Source organism: Artemia franciscana, chromosome 13 (assembly GCF_032884065.1).
Source record: "Artemia franciscana chromosome 13, ASM3288406v1, whole genome shotgun sequence".
NCBI classification, from domain to species: Eukaryota; Metazoa; Arthropoda; class Branchiopoda; order Anostraca; family Artemiidae; genus Artemia; species Artemia franciscana.
In genome coordinates, this window is record NC_088875.1 from 15,450,699 (window position 1) to 15,472,344 (window position 21,646).

At 32.9% G+C, this 21,646-nt stretch overlaps 1 protein-coding gene across 8 annotated transcripts in view; it reads right to left on the reverse strand.

The window, feature by feature from the left end:
* Positions 1-2,555: 2,555 nt before the first annotated feature.
* LOC136034577 (glutamate receptor-interacting protein 2-like) overlaps positions 2,556-21,646 on the reverse strand; it is a 353,116-nt gene continuing 334,025 nt past the window's right edge. For 6 of the 8 annotated variants that reach the window (XM_065715826.1, XM_065715825.1, XM_065715828.1 and 3 more), the window contains 6 exons: positions 19,977-20,138; positions 16,904-17,098; positions 14,573-14,683; positions 11,452-11,852; positions 9,376-9,498; positions 2,556-5,382 (listed from right to left, as the gene is read on the reverse strand). In XM_065715826.1, coding sequence (XP_065571898.1) covers positions 5,287-5,382; positions 9,376-9,498; positions 11,452-11,852; positions 14,573-14,683; positions 16,904-17,098; positions 19,977-20,138 — 1,088 coding nt within the window. In that variant the 3' untranslated portion in view covers positions 2,556-5,286. The remainder of the gene's footprint in view (positions 5,383-9,375; positions 9,499-11,451; positions 11,853-14,572; positions 14,684-16,903; positions 17,099-19,976; positions 20,139-21,646) is intronic. The other 2 variants (XM_065715831.1, XM_065715827.1) reach the window with 2 other exon arrangements.

A 21,646-nucleotide genomic window follows, 5' to 3' on the forward strand; every position in this document is an offset into this window, starting at 1 on the left:
CTTCTTCTTTCATTTGTGATTTTCATAGATGTATCAATTTATAGTAGATAACATGTAGAGTGGGTTTTGCGACCATCGTGCTACATCAGGGGATTCTTGGCATCTGCATGGACGTTACTGTGCCACCTGCTTGGGTATTTCAATATTTTTTTTTACATATTATCCGTTATCTACTCAGGTAATAAAACTAACGGAGGTTTTGCTTTACGAGTCACCTCTTTTAGGATATTGTCAAAGACTTTTGACCCCCCCCCCCAAAAAAAAAAATAATCTTTTGGTTTCATTCTCTCACCTCACTTGAAGGCTTCCAAGTAAAACTGTTTTAAAAACCTGGGCGTTAACCATCCTTGAATCAAAGGCGCTCTTCTTGATACTTATAGTCGACAGGCGTGGATAAGCTTGTATGCAAAAAAAAACAACAAATATTGGAAAAGTATATTGGGATTTAGAAATCGCAATCTTGCAGTTCTGTAATACATGGCAAAAGTAGGTAAATAACCATCAGGCTCATTAAACTTTTTTATAATCTTTGATATCAGATTATTAATTTACCTTTAAATAAAAAGGCCGAAAGACCTTCTAGCAATGAATTGGAAATTAAAATGTAACCTTCAGCATTTCAAGCGAAAGGATTGCTCACATTTCGGAAGCGACGATTTGTGTGTTGTAATCCAACAATAATAACTATTTTGACCAGAACTATATATACTATTATTGCTATTTTTAACCAAAGAAAATTTTCTAGAAGGAAACTTCGACTAAGAATCTGGTAATTTAGAAAGGCGTTCCTTCCCCTGTTTAAAGTTGTGAACATGCGTTTATTTCGCCCATCTTATTTAATCTTGTTTTGTCTGTAATTTGGAGTCATCAGCATGGTCTTTAATGAACAATTGAGTCAAGGGCTGGGCTGAATAAACTTTTTCATCTCGTTTATTATGAGTGTATGCGTATAAAAAATAAATAAGATAATGTTTTCACAGAAAAAGAAAAATTATTTTTGCTGATATTTTGAATTTTTAAAACACACTCAAAAAATTGTTGGATCAGCCGTCTACAATCACATTAGTGAGATTGGACGAGATTGAATCTAGAAACTAGTTTTAATACAAAAACACTCAAACTTATTTAGTTCTTTTGGCTCAAAATTCAATAACTCAGCGCAAAGAAAACGCTCTAAAAAACGAAAAAAAACATGCCGAGACTCTCAAAAATTGTCAGTTTAAATACACACACAAAAAAAATGTTATACCAGCCGTTTAAACGCATATTAAGTGAGATTGGACGAGATCAGTTCTATTGAGACAAACTTAAGTAAATCAACGCAAAAAAATACACATTCAAAATGAGTATTAATCTAGAACAAATGCTGAGCTGTAAAGCTGGAGCAAGCTTTACTCGTATTGATTAAATGCGCTCGCTCTTAGCCTGAAAATTATTGTGTCTATCCAGCCTTTAATTCATGGTCGATCTACCCAATTCATGAAAATGACATGTATTAATCCTCAGAACAATATTGACGTTAAGGAAATTCAAACGGGGGCTTAAGAGATGGATAAGAACACTAATAGCTGGAACCGTGAATTTTTTAGTTTTCTTTTTGAAATTTTGAAAGAGGAAGGGCTAAAACAGGGGATTTTTTTAGTAACTTCCAAGTTGAATTTCATGCATAATCGAAGTAAGTTTAGGGAAATGGGAATTGCATGACTGATAGTCCATGCCGCCTGAATGTGTTGGAGAATTTTGAGAAAAGGAGAGAATTTAGGATGCCTCATCTCGAAGCATATATTTCTGGTAAGTTGAAATGTATTTTTAAACGTAAGATGAAATAATGATTAGATAAAGGAGTAAAATAGAGCAGCGCCAAACGGTTGTTGTTCTAGAATAATTTATTTAAATGAAAACAGAAATTATTTGGGTTGTAATGGTGTTTTTAAATTTTGATAAGTTAAAAAGGGTTATTGTAAAATGGCTGAAACAAATAGTCAACATATTTGGAAATAAAACCTTACTTAATTATTGAATGCACTATCGTGTAAGGCTATGTAAACACGCTGTTTTTTGCTGAAGTGAATAGAAGGTATTGGATAATGATTAAAATGGGAGAAAGAGAGCATAAAGTAAATACAAAAATTTCTGTGAATATGTATTCTTTATATATTTTTGTACACCCTTTAAGGGTGCCCTGGGACAGGAAAACCCAGTAAAACGGCTAGGCAGATTTTGCATTTAGTTAATGGGTTGTAGAATGTTCCAGAATTAAAACAGTTATGATGAGCAGTTGTCTAAAACATTTATGAGCAGTTATCTAGTAACTGCTCAAACAAACAAAAATTATTTGGTAAAGTAAAAAAAGACGAGGCACATAGATGTTTGGTCCAGGGGTATTTACTATGAAAAATTCTGGTTTCATACACCTGGTTTATATATGTATATATTTTCTCTCCCCTCCCACCAAAAAAATTACGTATGTGCCGGTAAGAGTACTGAGTTCTCATAGAAATCTTAATAAATGTAACTTTTAGTTCTTTGCTATCGATAAATGGAACACAAAAATAGACATTGTAATAATATAATTGTATATCAGCAAAGTAAACAGCGTACAAAATCAAATTTACAATGACACATCAAGTATGGAAATCTGTTATAAAAGATCTACAGTTGGTGAGTACCAAACTATCAGACGCCTTTGAATGACGATGGCCCACCAACAGACTCAAAATGTAATTCAGTTAAACAGTATGTGAGTATTACAAATAAAAACGAAGAATAAAACCGCAATAAGCTTCTAAATGAAAATGAGATCTGTAACGAAGAAATGAGAACCTAGTTAGGGAAATAAGTAAATCTATTTTATTGTTTAAATTTTTATACATCGGTGTAGGCACGTACATAATAAATTACTGGAGGGAAAAAATAGCGATAAAACCCTTAAATCTGAAAAATTACAAGAAAGAATAGGTTTTTTTTGTGGGGGGGGGGCGGCTAAAAGCCCTCTTCCTGTGTCCGTGCCTTTATTTTTGATAGGCAAGTGAACTTTTTGAAGTACGAAATGTATCTGCGTACAAAAAATTGACTGTTTCGTGTTCACCCACAACCAAATGGCCGAACTGAAGATAAATGAATATAAAAAAACTACGTTCAGCATCTTGAAATTCACAATAAAATGTAACAAAAAATAATGATTAAGATATTACGGAGGCACCCCACTACTGACCATATCCATTATCCATTCTGAAGGGCCACACTCAACCAACAAATTAAATACAATTTCTATCAAATCAAAGAAAACAAACCAATTTAACAATGCTGGTACATCACCGTAAAAATATCAATATAGTCATGCCTCCACATAGGAGAGGTGTAATACGAATTACATTCTGGACTTTATGTGCTGGTATTCTTTAATATGTTTTCTTTGTTTTTAAGAGTATAAGTAAACTGATCGAAAGTTTTAACTATATTTTTCAAGTATAAACATGAGAAGAAGAAAGAGAATTAATATGGTTATTTATTTTCTTATCAAATGAACTAACAATTGTTTGAAAAATATGTACTAATATTTTCATCCTCTAAAATCAAAACATGAAAAATTCAGCTCACGTATTAGACACTGCCAACAAAATTGTATACTTTTTACACCAATACAAAATATTGCTATTAATGATGCATCAATATAAGTATTGGACACATTATTTACAGTCTTATACTTTTGGATATATCTAGTCCAAGGATATTGTCCTTAGAACACAACCCATGCACAAAATACGGTCACCTAAAAAAAAATATATAAATAAGAATTCCGAAAGTATGATGGGCGCGGGGAAAAGTTGGATTAGGGAAAAGTAACGTAGGCAACGGTTCTGGAACAAAAATCAAAGGCACTAATGAAATAAGTGGGAGTGATATAATTTAGGAAAAAAATTGCGATGCCACTGACACCCGTACTGTTGACCAACTTGCTGATATTTTCAGGGGCTCCAGCATAACCCTTGTTATCTGGCTCGTCACCTCGAGTACCCGATAGTCACCACGGCATTTGGCTCGTAAAATGACATTCCTTATTTAATTCTTATCCTGTCTTGAAATTAAGGTGGCACAATTCCCGTTTGCAATATTTTTTTTTAACCTTCCTAGACCGTTAAGGAAGACAATCACAAGTATTTATTTATCATTATTGTTCAATATTATTTCGTTTTTAAAAAAGTATTCTTTTATAATTACTTATTTGCAGTTACGTATTTTAGTTAAAACACAAGGGAATTGGTTAATTTCGTAGCATTATATGCACAAAAATAAGTTGAAAAAAAAACACCTTTGTGTTTTGTTTACATATAAAAGTTAGAATTGGCTGCTATCAGCCATTTTGGGATGAAGATAAATACAAAGTAATTAATTACCATCAATGACAACTGACTTCAACAGCATCAGCCCCCCTCCCCCACAAGGATTTTTTGTTATACACTTACCACTCAGTATTGACAAGTTTAGTCAGTCTTTCAAATTTAACAGGATAGCAAGGACAACTTTTTCAAGAAAACATTTCGAGATAAGTATTTCTCAGGGATTTAAATGAGAAAATATCTCTCTAAACTATTTTGACGTTGAGGCACGAAAATATTTTTTCTCGACCTTGACTGGTCTCCTCCATCAAATATACCTTTGCAAGTACATCCATTGAAAAGTACCGGCTGGATACATAATCTTTCTGTCTCATTCTGTCAAAAAGCTCAATATCTCTTTTAATCAAAAAAGCAGAATATGTAAATTAATATATATATAATATTAATATATATTTGATATACATATAAATATGCGTAATTTTGTGGCTTGCATTATGGTCAATTATGCAAGCTTCATTGCGTAGCTTTTTAGGTGGCAATTTAATGTCACGAGTTAGCAGTCATGGTTAATAGCAACAACATTATACGAAAAATGAGAAATGAAAAAAATGTACAAAGGACTACCATAGCTGTGAAGATTAACAAAATTGTCACGGGTATCTGTTTTTCTTTTTATTAAGAAAACATGAAATAAGGTACTTAAGAAACATCTGACTCAGAATATGCGTTTATCAAATTCTAAACCATGTTGAGAAGCACATATAAACTTCGGGTTTCACGATTTCCAAAACAATATCCAGAAAACGATTCCAAAAAAAATCCTTGGCTCAAGCTAAAACTCATTACGTAATCGCGCATATTTTAGTTATATTTCCAGAGCGACACTGTTATCGTTAAACAGTGTTGCGAGTTTAAAATACTTTCACAACTAAGATTTCCTTAGAGTTCAGAGAGTAGTTGAAATTGTAGGAGGGAAAGGAGGAAGCTCAGTATTATAATCTTCTTCATCCATCCAGGGTGACCTTGGACTAGCAGTTCGATCCTAAAAAAATTAATAACTGGGTTAGCGCAAGAGTTCAGTTTATTAACGGTATAACAGCTGGTAAATATATATTTCTCTAACGAAGAAAACGTTGTTGGTGAAAATTGTCAATAGATTTTGATGGCAGGACAAAGAGAAATCAAAATATAAAACAAAGACAAAATTGACCTAAAGAATAGTTGGGGATGACTTTTGTGGCTCACAGTGTTTTGTATTGTACCTTGTGTTTTGTTCTGAAGCCTTAAATGATAAATCAAACCTTTTCTTTTAATTTGAATGTTCTATTTTAAAATTTTCAGTAAATCATAAATTTTCACGAACTGTAGTGTCAACCTTCCGCTAGTCAACATTTATGTTTTAGCAAGATCGTAAGTAACAGTTGTCATAATTGTGTTACATTAGTAACAATTGGAACGGTGAAAACAGGCCTTAAAATAAGAGCACCAGTATAAAGGACTGCATGAGTGATGAACTCCGCTGTACCCATGCCAAGCAAAAAAGTCCTTTTTTAAACTCTTGAACAGCTTAACAAGTGTGCATTTGTGTAGAAATTTCCATGTTGCACGGGGTAAGGGAAGTAAAGGGGTATCAAGACCACAAACTCTACTTTGGTAACATCACTGATCGAGGCATCCAATATTGCGAATACAAGAAGTGGCCTGTGGCGTTGCTTTCTTTTCGTTCTAACCTCTATTAAGTACTGTACATTGAAAGTACAAAACATAGCATTTCAAGAAATGAATATAGCCAAAGAAATTTGTAGTTGTCATTACTCAACAAATACTTGGCTTTAATACCCACACTTAACTGCAAAATTTTATTAAATTATCGGAAGTTTAAACATCTTTCCCCCTAAATTTGGAAGAAATGATGTGCCTTGCTGCGACCCTTGTCCTAACTAACGTTTGTGCCCTCCCTGTAGAATGCTGGCCAAAATTTGTGTATCACATAAAGTTTCCGGAACTTGTGTACATAATGGCACACACTCGAGAACAAACCAGTTTTATCTGTCTGTGTTAAGAGACAATTAGCTTTTCACTCAGTAGGAAATAAGTGACAGGTGGCAGAATACATTGGACTTATATAATTTGGGCTATATATTCGCACATTAATAGGAGGGTGGGGGTAAAGTATTTGGACAGCGTGAAGTTAGAAAACAATTTTACTTCATAAAATGCAGAATAATTGTAGCTAATACAACTTGCATGCAGACCCACTATACTCTACCCCCCCCCCCCCTAATGTACAAATATATAGCCCAAATTTGTTTCTAAAGTATTACATTTTTATCATGTTTTGGTATATTTCATTAGGATTAACCTAACTTCACTTCTTGAGTGTGTACCATTATGTACACAAGTACCAACTTTCTTTTATCACTGTTCTCCTCATAAGCACCACTCATTCTGCAAGGTGTCGGCTAGTAAGTCAAAATTTATGTCCTGAAAATATGCACACTCGAAAAAAATACCCAAATAAAATAAATATTTAATCAAAACAAACCCCAGGAATCAGAAAAAGCGGATTTAATTTAAGTTTCTCTTACACTTTTATCTTCCTTAAGCTTGTCTATAATCAAAAACTTAATAACGAATACATATGAGAGTTGAATTCGGGCTGATAAATGATGTTTAGTGTTATTGTATATTATTTGACATTTATTTTATTTTTTCCAACTCGCAAGGTTTAAACATTATATTGATAAAATCCCTGTTTTAAACCAGAAATAGTACTTGGATGAAAAGTCGCATGAAACGCAAAACATTGAAGTCGACCTTAGGTTATGAATGCTCATAAGTCCCAGGACAGTTGCGCCCGTTTTGCATTTCTAAAGCTAGAAAGCACAATACACCAAACTCAAAATTTTATATTCTTCAAACTTCAAAATTTCAATATTCTTCAAATCACAGTATTTCTACTGCTTGGTTCAAAACTGGGAGGAGACGAAATTTTTTCAGCTGCACTAAGGAGACATTTGGAAAAAAGTAAAAAAATATTCGATGAAACAAAACGTTACTATAGCCTTACCTTACTATAACTTTTGGAATATTTAGAAATAGTTGTTTATTTGTACATAAATGCGCTTTTACTGAAAATTTCAGTCAGGAATGAATCCAAAATGAAGGTGGGATTGGACTCAAGTCACCCAAAGATTATACAAGCAAAGGAATAGAGAATATCGATTGGTAGTGATAACAAGCAATTTACACGCAGAACTCAAATTTATTTTGTAAATATATTAATCTATTGACTACTACAATTATTAAAATAAAAATACGAAACAGTGGATCGTTAGCCCGAAATTTTTCCAGAGGGAGAGGGACGCTTTCCGCAAATATAAATTTAAATACCTTCAAAACACTGAAAAGAACGATGATATTATTTTAAATTCAACATAAAAATATAGAACAAGAGCTCACAAAAATCCCACAAATTAGCATTTTAAAAAGACAAGTGTCAGATTTTTAAGCAATTCTTCTCTTAAAAGTAAAATTGGCTATCACAATTGGCAAAAACCAAGTCTCTCTGGTAGTTACGACAATTTTTATTAAGATATTTGTAGAAAAAGGTTGTGGACATAGAAATAAAAGTTGGGAGCGTTTCATTACTCAAGAAAATAACTTTCAAAAATAAACAAAAACACCGAAGGTTTTCCTCAGTAATATTTATAAAATCCTTTATAACATGTATCAATAAGATGTATCATAAAAATATTTTGTGTCGAATCACTCGGTAGGGACTGCCTGTTGGGAGCCATTTAAAAATTATGGACTAAATTTTGCATAAAAGTTATCGACATGGCAGAAATGATTGGCAATTTTATTCTTGTAACGACAGTTACCCGTCTCCACTCTATTGCCATTGGTCATCCATTTAAACTCCATTTTGTATTTGCCAATACAAGGCTGGTCGAAAATTGGAACATAGTGAGCGAAGAAAAGAATATCAATGAATATGAAATTTCGTATTCATCATTCATCAATGAATATGACTCAATTGCAGAAGAAGACGGGAGTTCTTATGACCAAGAAAATGGTGGTTCATAAATTTCATCGGACAAATATTGTTCTTGGGAGACACTCTCAGTGCTTTCGCCTCTTTGCATATAAACATATGATATTCACAATTCCAAATATTTTTCAATAAGAAGGGAGTTGCCACGCCTGTATTGCGTGCTTAGCCCAAATATATTCTTGCAAACGAATATAGGTTACAGGATAAATCGCCCTCCTGTATTGACGTGATCTAAGAAAAGTTTGAAAAATTTTAGCCAAAAAAAGACTTTTTTAGGCTTCTATTACCCCAGCCCTACAATAATATCCCCTGACGAGGATAGTCTGGAAACTGGATCCAGACTATTCTCGTCTGAATCAGATGAGTACACAGATAGGCTAACCTAATGACTTTCTTTTATGTTGCTTTTTACAAGAAAAAATAATTTGTTTTAAAGAGCTATTATTAGAAGAACCGGATAGGATTTTGATTTTTATTTATAGAGGGGGATGTGGCTTGTTAGAATTAATTATGAAAAATATAAAGTATTAAGTATGAAATGAATAATAGTACCAAATTCGTACTTGCTCCTGTTTTTTGTTCATACACCAATGTCTGCTAATTGTCCACCATAATTTTTTTCCTTATAGAATCTTTCTTAATAAATGAAATGCTTCCTTTTTTCATTTTATTCCTCCCTTATATGTTGTCACATGAAACAAATCTGTAGCAAGTTCTAGCTGTTTTCTTTAAATAAAATCAATTTATATATACTTCGTGAAAAGCATTACGTTGTAGATTCCGTTCGTATTAATTCTTGGGTGCATTCTTCTCCCTTCGCACCGCATAAGCACACCACAAGCTTCCCAATACAAGATCTGTTCTCTTATCATTCTAAATTATTTAACTTCAACATTCTGTTTTTAAGCAATTATATTTTTTTGCAATTTGCTTATTTTTATTTCGGAAAACAATAATGTCAAAAAATTATAGACTTACTTTTAACTTTTCGAAGGTTGAATTAGGATGTCTCATTACAACTAGTGTCATTTTTTCACCAGCTGAGGCAATCAAAGGAACTGTTAAGCAGCAATCAAAATCATGGGTCCGTGTATTGTTCACCTGAAAGATTACAAATATTACAAATAGGCTACTATTGTAGCAAACTGTTGTGGTATTTTAAAAAGTATTATGTTACGTGACTAGGATTATGCAGGGAAATCAAAAAGATGAAAAATACATCTCAGAAGTTTGACTACTATTAGTAATTAATTGCTGTACAAATGATTTTGTACCAATAAGTACCAATGTAACAATAATAATTTGTTTATCAATAATTTTGTACCAATGTAACCTTGGTAATAAGTACCAAGGACAGTTAAAATTGAATCTGATTCTTTGAAATGGGTACCAGAGAGTTGATGCAATGGTGTACATATTAAAAACTTTTTAATATGTACATATTAATATGGTGTACATATTAAAAACATATTAAAAACATTGGTAATAAGTACCAAGGACAGTTAAAATTGAATCTGATGCTTTGAAATGGGTACCAGAGAGTTGGTGCAATGGTGTACATATTAAAAACCAAGGAAAATCAAGGATTTAGTTTTTAATGAAAGAGACATGCATATGCACTGACTATGCACTGACTGACTGACTCCTGACTAGGGCACTAGCTCATACAGTCCAGATTGATGTTTATAACTCAATATTTAGTGCTACATTGCCCATAAATGTGAGTAGTTAAAAAGAAAAAACTGAAACTGTTTTTTCATCTTTTCTATTAATGTTTTCCTTAATGCTTATCATTTCACTAACTGATTAATTTGCTGCCTCTAAATTATATACTGGATTTGTAAATGTCACATTTTTGTTTTCTTTTTCATGTTCCCGTTGTAAATTATTTATATGATAAAATTTTTACAGTTTAGTTTACTACTTATTGTTGATGATTAACGACTCCTTTGTCTGGAATGATCTTGCTATCGTCTTTCAAAACTTTTCACATCCTGCTAAGATTTAAGTTTTCACGGCCCTTCAGAGAATGCAGTCTGATAATCTTACCTGGCAATAAGATTACAAACTGGAGAATTCAAACAAAAGCACGAGTTTTATAGATTATGAAGGTGCATTTGAGTCAGTAGATAAAAAAGTTAATGTTATAGCTTTATCCTTGTATTTGTGGTTATGGTATGAAGCAAAGTCAGGCGGTATTTCAGCCCAGAGTCAGGAGTCAAGAACGGTTTTGTTTTATCTTCATGTGACTTACTTTGATAATTTTTTTTTTCCTAGGAAACACGTTTAAAGTTGTTGGACACCAGAATTAACTGGTAAAAAAAACTCCTAGAATTTGAATTAGAATGGAATAGTTGTGGGCATCAAGTCATGGCTAATTGTAGAAAAAGCCAAGACAGATAGTCCAATTGAGTGAGAAGAAAAACCTGGCATTAATTCCCCTCCTTCATTGCCGATGTTACCATTTCCCACTTATGCTAGAATTATGCTTCCACCGTTTACCCGAGCCAAATTAATCAAACACTTGGAAAACTATAGATTCTATCACTATATTAGCTCTATGGATATCTACCTTGGTTCTACTGCCTAGCAATGATGCATGAACGGATAATAAATAGACATATCTATTAACAAATGAACTCACCTCCTTTTTATACAATCCCTATAAGGGGGGAATACCTAGAAGGGTACTCTATATATAAGAAAGTACTATGTACTCTTAATTATTAAAATAAGGAATTTACACATATATTTATGCAATCTTTTATGGAAAGGGAGGGAGAGGGACCAATACAGCAATAGTAATAATGGAACTTCTTAGATAGTTTAAATAGGCTCTTTCGTTAACACATTAAATAATTTTTTTGAAGGCGAACAAATATTTTTACTGGTGAGTGGCAAAATCCCCTGTATGTCTCTTTTAAACCATAAATTTCAAATTTGTATCGTGCAATATTGCAAATTTGCGTTTACCAAAATAAAGGACGCTCCACCTACGCAATTTTTCCTTTGCATGACCGAAGTTCACAACACTTATGAATTTATTTTTTTTACCTGTAAAATTCTGTCAAAGGGCTTAAGTATTCCAGAGGCTTCGGCAGGACCACCCTTTCGTATCCTATTCACGAACACGCCTTTCTCATATAGTCCATCTGAAACACTAAAACCAAAATCTTCATAAACCGAGTCTTTCTCCAATAGAACATGGTATATCTCACAGTCAGGTGGTAGTTTCATGCCACAGAACGACCCGTAAGTAGAATCTTGAGAAGTTTTCAGTTCTAGCTCCGGGTGTAAAAGAATATTCTTTCGTCGGCTAGGCAAAGTACAACAGCGAGGTATTTGTGGCATTGACTTTTCGGTGGCTTCTAAAGAATTGTTCGAGTTGTTTTTCATTGCTTGTCTTGCATTTGCTAGATCAGATGGTGGTGGTGGCCATTCAGAATATATTTTCTCTAAAAATGAAATAAAAGAAAAGAAGAAGCTGAATGTACCTTGAAGTGACAAGTGAACAAACAAACGACTTAGCAAGCACTTTTCATGCAAAAGAAAAGAGCAGATTCAATATTTTCATAATTTACAGAAAACTGGAAATGATATTTTAAACTTCAGAATAGGTGTTGGAGGAGAAGGGGCATGTCCCACGCAGCGCAGGGTACATCAAAAATATAATTCTCCACACGCATATTTAAGTTTAAAAGTTGGGCAACCCTTAAAATATGGACAAACAGTATCTGAATTTTTAAAGTGAGACATCTCAACATTCAGAATTCTCAGATCTGCACTTGGTGAATTGTGAATGCCTGAATTAGTGAAAATGTTGATGATGCCCATCTACACTTATTGAATTCCCTCCCTTTAAATTTGTCATAGTTTTTTTAAATTCTTTAAAACTAATTGGGGCTAGAAATATCCCAGCATTCTCTTATCGAGTAAGTAACTATTCTTTATATAAGTGAGATATGAATTTGAGATATAAAATGTGAAAATTACTATTGAGATATCATATGAATTGTATGAGATACGAAAAGGAGAATTAAGTTTAGTTAAACAGGGCTTATTCATTTTCTTCATGAAGGGGATTAGTGCAAATTGTTATTTAAATGATGGGTAAAAAATAAAACCAACAATGAAAAAAAAGGCAAAAACATATAAATATATACATCCTAGATAAAAGGGCTAAAAATATATCCTAGAAGAATTTAGTGCACCTCCCACTCCCTTCCTGAGAAAACAAGAGGAATGAGGGGAAAGCTTGGGAAATTTTTCCTAGATAGAGATTCAAAAACAATTGAACTGAAATTGCTTTACTTCTTGTTAAAAATATGTGTTGGTACCAAATTTATTGCGAAAAAACTAATTTCTAAGCTCCAATAAAGCTTAACTTACATTTTTAATTTAAAGAAAAGATAAATAAAGGAAAGGTAGCCCAATAAAAAACGAAAAAAAGTAAGCACAGATAAACAAATGAATTTTTTTATAGTCCGCCATATAACAAAAGAAGCATGGGCGAAGTAAAAACGAGGAAAAAAAGAAACAAAAACAAATATTAACATATATACAAAACGCCAAAAAACGAACGTACAGCAAACGGCACTGCAGATCAAATGTGTAGATGCATAGAAAGACCTTTTTTTTTTTTTTTTTTTTTTTTTTTTTTTTTTTTTTTTTTTTTTTTTTTTTTTATGGAATAAAGTGAAAGCACAAATGGTTTTATTGGTATTTTTTTTTTACGAAAGCGAATGGCGTTTTTTTATTTATACTTCAGGGCAAAGGCTCAAGGCCTATTAACCCACTTCGCTGATCAGTTCAACCGTTCAGCTTCAGCTATATTCAATTACGTATATTTTCAAACTATTTAATAAAACCGAAAAAATTGGAATCAATAAACTAGTAGACAATTGATTCGATAAGAACTGTAAACTAAAATGATAAATTTTCTTTCAGATATTCATTTTGATTTCATTAGATAGTAAGAATATATTATTTATCATGTATTCATAGATGCTATGGCTTTCTCCTATCTTTCTACCAGCCATTCGATAGCTCTCTTGCAAAATTTGGTTGATTCAACCTTAATCGTAGCAAATCACTATTTGGTTTGGTTGCCTTCATAAGAGCCTAAGTGCCAATTCTTTTCCAATTCTTGTAAGAAAATAGAAAATACAAAATTCTGACGGGGTAAAGTCCATGGGGAATGGTAGGACTTTTCTAGTAATCACAGTTTTTCTGCAAAATACTCCCTATTGTTTCATAAAAAAAGTAAGATAGAAAAATAATATGCAAAAATTGTGAGAACTAGGTAAAATGATTGCAACTTTGAATTCTGCATATAAGTTTTCAACGGACAACATTTTAAGCCAGTCCTTATCAATTGTGGTCCATGGGACTCCTAGGGGTCCTTAAAGTTATCGTAAGGTAATAGCGGTGGACCCAAGTGTTTTGATTCATTATGCATTATATTGGTTTGTTGTTCTCTTGTAGGGTAAGGTAAAGAAATATTTGTAACGTTTGGTATAAAATGGTTGTGAATATTAAATGTAACTGCTGTAAACGCTAATGTTAATTTTAAATTTCCCAAGGTCAATTTTTTAGAATATAGGCTACTTTCAAGGGAAGATAGAGCAGAGGGGCAACATTTTTCTGGCGCTCTCATTCCATTTTTTATACTTTTTTTTTAAATAGACTTGTCAATTTAGTCAATTACTGACCCACTTGTAACAATGCCCAACCCCAAGGGTTTTCTCTAGATCTGCCTTTCCATACCTTCGATCATCTGACTATCATCGTTAGGCACTACAATTCGTGTTTTTATACTTATACTCTTCTGTACATAACAATTTCAATCTTTGTAGTTTTTGCTTTAAATGGTCAAAGGGATATCTTGGGGGTTCATCCGAGATTTTGGGGTCCATTATGGCAAAATTTTTGGAAACCACTGGTCAAGAAATTCAACAAACCTTGAAAAAGTGAAAGGCACAAATTGAAAAAGTCAAAAGAAAAAATAATTACACCCAAACTGTGACTGGTAGAAAGATAAGCTTTATATTTTCAAGTACAATGCTAAGACTAACACTGGAGACAAAACTCATTCTGCAGGCTGGAATCAGGAAATTTAAAAAGAACAGAGGAGAAAATTTCAAGACCCCATTTTATATCATAACATTATCTCTACCTGACTTAGTGTGACTTTCTAGGCTATTTGAGCTTCCAGCCCACGGAGAGTGTGATTCTCTTGTACTGCTTGATGACCGACAATTTGCTTTTCGTCGTATAGTTGAAGTGTCTGTCAAAGTGTAAATAAAACATCAATTGATGCATATAACACATAAAATGGTGATACAAACTAAGAACGGAAGAAAAAAGGGAATGAAGAAAAGAGAAATATTTTTTAGCCAGTGATTAAGAAACCAGTTCATCCGAGCGCCTTAAAAAAAGTTAATTCCCAAATGAATATTTAATTATTTATTCTGAATTCAGGATTGTCTTTTATCACTTTTTGCTGGTAGTGACATTGGGGGTACTATTTCAATTTTTCGTTATTTTACTTTGTTTGTTATTTCTTTTTGCGAATTTTTTCCATTTTGTATTCTTTTCCTTTTGGACTGACGATGACTGAGGAGAGGTCCGCCTGAAATATTTGTGTTATTTCCTGGTTTTCATTGGATGAGGTAAAATAGTTAAGGGACGAATTTTTAATTTGCAACGCTCCTTTGAACATGGAACCTGACAACTGCAAAAAAAAAAAAAACCAAAAGAAATCAGTGTTTAGCTCTAATTTGCTTTCTGCGCCCTTAGTCAAACAGTTCGCGGTAACAAAGTGTAAGTAGAAGCGACCTGGCTCAATAGTAACCAGAACTCATAAAAACGGAATTTTGGTACCAATAAATATCAAATTTTTATGCTGATTTGAAATATATTAGTTTCATCGAGTTTGGTTTTACCCATCAAAAGTTATGAACCTGAGAAAAATTGCCTTATTTTCGGGAAAAGGAGGAAGCAATCTCTAAAAGTCATAAAATCTTAATGAAAATTACACCGTCAGATTCAACGGATCAGAGAACCTTACTATAGAGGTTTCAAGCTCCTATCTGCTAAAATGTGGAATTTTGTATTTTTATTGCCAGAAAAAAGAGTCGCTTTTTTGTTTTTTTGTTTCCTCAGGTGGGATCGTATCGATCCAATGGGCCTACAGTATCGTGAGAGTGCTCATTCGAACGGATATTAAAAGTTACAGTGCCCTTTTTAAGTGACCAACAAATTTGGAGGGTGACTAGGCCCCCTCCCATGCTCATTTCCCCCGAAGTCTCCCCATAAAAATTTTGAGATAGAATTTTTATTCAGCATAGTCGAAAAATCTAATAGCTATGTCTTTGAGGATGACTTAATCCCCCACAGTCCCCCGGGAAAGGGCTGCAAGTTATGAACTTTGCTTTTTCTTTACATATTATATTCGTTATGGGGAAGTATACGGACGTATTCTGGGGGAATTTTTCTGGTGGTGGGGGGTGTGTTTGGGGGGAGGGAACTACATGGGAGTTTTTTATCATGGAGAAATTTTTCATGAATTTTTTAAGAGGGAAGGGAATTTTCCATGAAGAATTCCCAGCAATATATATAAAAAAGGATCAGAAATTAAATAAAAAAAACAAGATTTTTCAACTGAAAGTAAGGAGCAGCATTAAAACTTAAAACGAAGAGAAATTATTGCGTATATGAGGGGGTTCGCCCCCTCGTCAATACCTCGCTCTGTAAGCTAAAGTTTTTCTTAGTAGTTTCAAAAGAGATAGCTATTCTAATTAGCTGCCTTTGTGATTCAGGGGTCATTCTTAAAGAATCGGAATAAAATTTGAACTTTAGCGTAAAGAGTGAGGTATTGACGAGGGGGCAAACCCCCTCATATAACTAATAACTTCTGTTCGTTCTAAGTTTTAATGTTGCTCCTTACTTTCAGTTGAAAAAACTTACTTTTTTACTTTAATCTCTTTAAAATAAGACTAGAGAAGAATAAAAGTAAAAATACCTGATGAATAAATGGGCTCCATTGGTGAATTTTAATGAGGGAAGGGAATTTTCCATGAGGATTTCCCGGCAGTATATAAAAAAGGATCAGAAATTAAATAAAAAAAAAAAAAGTTTTTTCAACTGAAAGTAAGGAGCAGCATTAAAACTTAAAACGAAGAGAAATTATTGTGTATATGAGGGGGCTCGCCCCCTCGGCAATACCTCGCTCTGTAAGCTAAAGTTTTTCTTAGTAGTTCCAAAAGAGATAGTTATTCTAATTAGCGGCCTTTGTGATTCAGGGGTCATTCTTATAGAATTGGAATGAAATTTGAACTTTAGCGTAAAGAGTGAGGTATTGACGAGGGGGCAAACACCCTCATATACCTAATAACTTCTGTTCGTTCTAAGTTTTAATGTTGCTCCTTACTTTCAGTTGAAAAAACTTACTTTTTTACTTTAATCTCTTTAAAATAAGACTAGAGAAGAATAAAAGTAAAAATACCTGATGAATAAATGGGCTCCATTGGTGTAATATCAGGTAACGGCGAAGAGACGCTAAGAGGTGCTGACGACGGAGCAAATCCACCACTGTCCCAAGACTCAACAGCACTATCTACCGAAGGGATTGAATTTCCATAATGGAAAATAAAATCTTCTCTGTCTGCCTCAACGCGAAGTTGATGATGTGCAACGCTCTCTGTAAAAAAGTAAAAATCATTCTAAAATGATTATTAACTTGCTTCATATGTAAAAGCAAGGCTGGTAAAATAGTCTATAGCGAAATTCCACAATATAGGATTTCCAAAGTGGGTATTAGAGTCTGCTATGGTTTATTTGGGATTGGGACCCTTTCTTTCAGCAATGTGGGAAAATGGTATAGAAAGGAATATAAATATAGTATATCACTTAATATAGTTATATCATATACTATATATATATATATATATATATATATATATATATATATATATATATATATATATATATATATATATATATATATATATATTTGATTGATAAGTAAAAAAAAATATTTTTACTATATATATTTATAGATTGATATAAACCAATCAATCAATCAATTTATTTCTGACCCGTCAACAAAACAAAGGAAGTTTTTTAGGCCTAGGGACGGAGTAAGACAAAAAACAGAAGAGTAAATAAACAACAACGAAAGGAGAGATTACAATTAACAAACATAACTAAATACTATACGAAGAGAGAAGACCACTGGTAGTTGAGTTTTCTAGCGGAAGATTTGAAATCTTCCTCTTTTTTTTATCAATAATATTTGCAGGCAGAATCAATTTGAATTTTTGTACCAAAGAATTACTGGTCCAAGGAGGAAGATGCATCAGATACTTGGCAAATCTAAAATAGATTCGGTCAATATTTTTCTTATTTGAAGCAGAAAAAAAAAATTCAAAATGGGAGACATACCAAGGAGATGGGGCACAGTTAGACTGTTGTAAAGTTTGGAAAGGTGAAACCGACAAGATTTGTGATATTAGATGCAAGCGAAGCATATCCGATTCGAATCTTTTTAGCGAGGTTTTTTAATTGCAAGCTTAATGGTTTCTTTAGTACTTCTTTCAATGGGCATACCAAGATAAATAAGCCTATCAGAAAGCGGAATAGATGTTTCAGAGAGTTCAAGTCGTATGTCAGAGTTACCCTTAAAATTGAAAGCGATTGCTACAGTTTTGTCGACGTAGTTTTGTCGACAAAGTTCTCTTACTTCGCAAAAAGGTGCGACCTAGATTCAAAATATTATCAGCTTAGGTATATAAAGAAACATCGATTCCACCATAAATACACGTGCATTCGACAGAGCATTGAGCAGCAGAAACTTAGTTATTAAAAAGAGTAGGGAAAGTTAAACCACCCTGTCTGGCACCCTTAAATATATTGAAAAGATCCCAAACCCCCCTTTATTTTAGCTTTAAGATGACTATACATATAACAGAGACAATTAATAACAGAAGGATCAACTCCTCTTTTTATAGCTTCTGACAAAATCTCGGCAACTATATACGAATCGACTGAAAAAGCTGATTTGCAAAGGCAATCGAATCCAAGCAGAGAAAAAGGAATTTTTAACCGTGTCGACATTAACCAGATTTCAGAAATTCACAGTAAGAATTTCTCAATATATGTATATTATAAATATATTGATATCTTACTACTGATTTCGGGAAACTTGAATTACTAAGGGAGGGGCAGAAAAATTGTCCTTTTAATGGGCAAGGAACACAAAATTTCAGAAACATTTCAAAATTTAAGATCAGGGTTCATCTCAGCAGAGGGGTTCTACGCGCCCCTCTAATGTAACCATGGGATGTATTCCTAGCGTTATGAGTGGAATTGTCTGTGCGCTTTTAGTGGGTTTCGGGTGTATCCAAAGCTTAAAAAATAGAAAATGGCCTAGGGACATTATATACTCTGGAAAATTCAATAAGTATAATGGTAAAAGAAAAGAAAATCATAAGTTCAAAGAGGCATTATTTTTGTAAAAAAAATTCTAAATCCTATTTTTAGAAGAAATAAAACAATAAGGTGAAAACAAGCTTCAATAAAGGAAAACAGGAGACACGTTGATAAATGCACTATTATAATTTGTCCTGGGATTTTTTAAACTTCTCTAAAATTACTTTTTGAATAAACATGTTAATAATGTTTAGGTCAACAGTAAATTACGATTTTAAGATTAAGAATATATCATCTTCAGGTCTTAAATCATTGATCTATGCTTACTTTAGACACTGCCTTATGATTACTAGTCACAACTGATATAATTTAGAATTGTTCATGGAATCCAAAATCATAAAAATTATATTTTGATACATTTCGATATTTGGATAAAAAAAAAGAATTCTTCTGGCAAATGCAGACATGAAAATCCATTCCGTGTGTCTTTTCGGCATTTGTTCCTTTTTACGCTGTCTTCTATAATAACTTATTTTGGAGGGTTAGTCTTTTATTATCAGCACTGTAGACGACTTGGCAACGGCCTTTGTCAAAATATTTGTTTTTATTTTCTTGTTTCCATTTCACTGGCTGATACTATTCAAATTTCAATTTTTCCTTTCTTTTTTACCAGTTGTCTCAACTCGTTTATTCCTTTCTAAATTACTTCCTAAAAACGCCCTTAACAGCAAGAGAACATAGTAAACAGAATATCTTTTTCATTTAAATTTTTAGTAATGTTCTTTCCTGAAGTTGTAAGCCTGTAACTTAGGGACTAGGCCTCTATCACCAACACCGTGCTCCTTTAATGCTTTAATGTTAAAATTAATTTTTGAACCTTTTCCTTTAAAACGTTTTGTCATAGATATGAACTAAAATATTTTTCCTATGAACGAGGGTTTCTGAAATTAAAAAAAGAAACGTATTTTTCTCATTTTTGAGGGAGGCTTTCTTTACTAAGCCATTAGTTTAAATATTGGTACCCTTTTGCTCAACAACACGCAGTCTTACATTCATATTGGGTTATGGTTAAGTACTTAAGTACTTTGAATGAAAATAGCATGATATATGCATATTGCTATCTATATAATTTCGGAACTTTTGCTTACTCTGTGTATTTATTTGCCTCGATATTTTTAATGTGATAATATCTGAAGCATCTTGCAACATAGCAATAGCATCAGAGAGCTTGACAGCACGAAGCGAACTGCCATTGATGGCAAGGAGACGATCACCAACATGAACTGCACCGGTCTGCTCTGATAGTCCCCCTAAAACGAAGAAGAAGACAATATGGAAACAAATAGAGTAAAGACCAATGAAAATAAGAAAATTCTAGAGAAATATAATTGAACTTTCATTACCATATATAGTACCATAAATGTAAATCAAACAGTTCGTGGTAAGGAACTGTAATAAGGAGCGACCCGGCTCAATAGTAACCGAAACTCTAAAAAACTCCGAATTTTTTTTATTGTTTTAAAATGTAGAGTTGTGACAGAGTCAAAATTTAGCGTAAAGATCGGGGAATTGCGGAGGGGAGAACCCCTTTATATACGGAATAATTTCTGTTCGTTTTAAGTTTCAATATCGCTCCTTACTTGCAGTCAAGAAACACTTGTTTTTTTTTTTTTTAATCCCATTTAGTGTCGACTTTTTTCTTACTGAAGATCAAGAAGCTTTATATCATCATAATAATATATCTTTATATCATAATAATAGAAGCTTTATATCATAATATGTCATATTATATTAGCTTTATATCATCAACCCTTTGAGATGCTAAATGAAGTCGGTTGAAACTGATACTTCTTGTCAAAAAGGAGAAGCTTGCTATAACAGACTTGTCCATTTACTATTAAACATGTTCTCTGCTATGCTAGAGCCCCTCCTATGCTCTTTAGCATTACTCTAGCAAGAACACATAGTCAATATTTTTCCACCAAACTGGATATTCTACCACTAATTTGTTTATCATAACGAGAAACAGAATTACCTCAAAAGAGTGCCTTGTGACACATCACAGTTAATCTGTAGATTATCACAAAATTCATTCTAGTAATTAATTTTTTGCTTCCTGTTAGTAAGTAAGCTAGCAACTATTAATATAAAAAAAGGTTCAATGCAAAATTAATTGAATTGTTTCATTAGAAGGCCAATTGCAAGGTTAATTGACCGAAGCCAATTACAATAAAGTTTAACCATATTGTCATTTCTCTAGTCTTAAATCGAGTTTAGACCTAGTTTTTTTTCCAAGAGAGCCTCCTAAATCAAATCTTCCTTATCAAGAAGACCCATTATGTAATAAGCTGCGGAGCTGCAAGAAAGGCTCCTAAATCGATCTATCCTAGAAGGACAATTCTAGCTTTTAGCCATTTAGTGAGATATTGTTTATAAACTTCACAAAAATTGAGTTGGTATAGGATGGAAACCTGTAAATTAAGACACCTGCATCCTACATTCAATATATCTTTTTGTCTCATATGTTTTGCAAAAAAAAAGACAAACAATCAAAAAACTGCAAAAAATGTGTCGAGCCTCAGGTTCACGTTGAAACGTGAAAAAGTGTGGAAAGAAAAAAATTAAAGCTTAATTGTAACAGTCGAAGTACGTATCCTATAGTCATTTTTTCTAGACTTCTCGAAACTTTATTCTAGCTTCTGCAACCAGACCGTGCTATTTTTCAAACTGGCTGTAGTAGTATATTTAGCAATAGACTTGCAGATCAGATCAAGACCACCTACATATATATAAAACATACATTTATATCAGATTATAT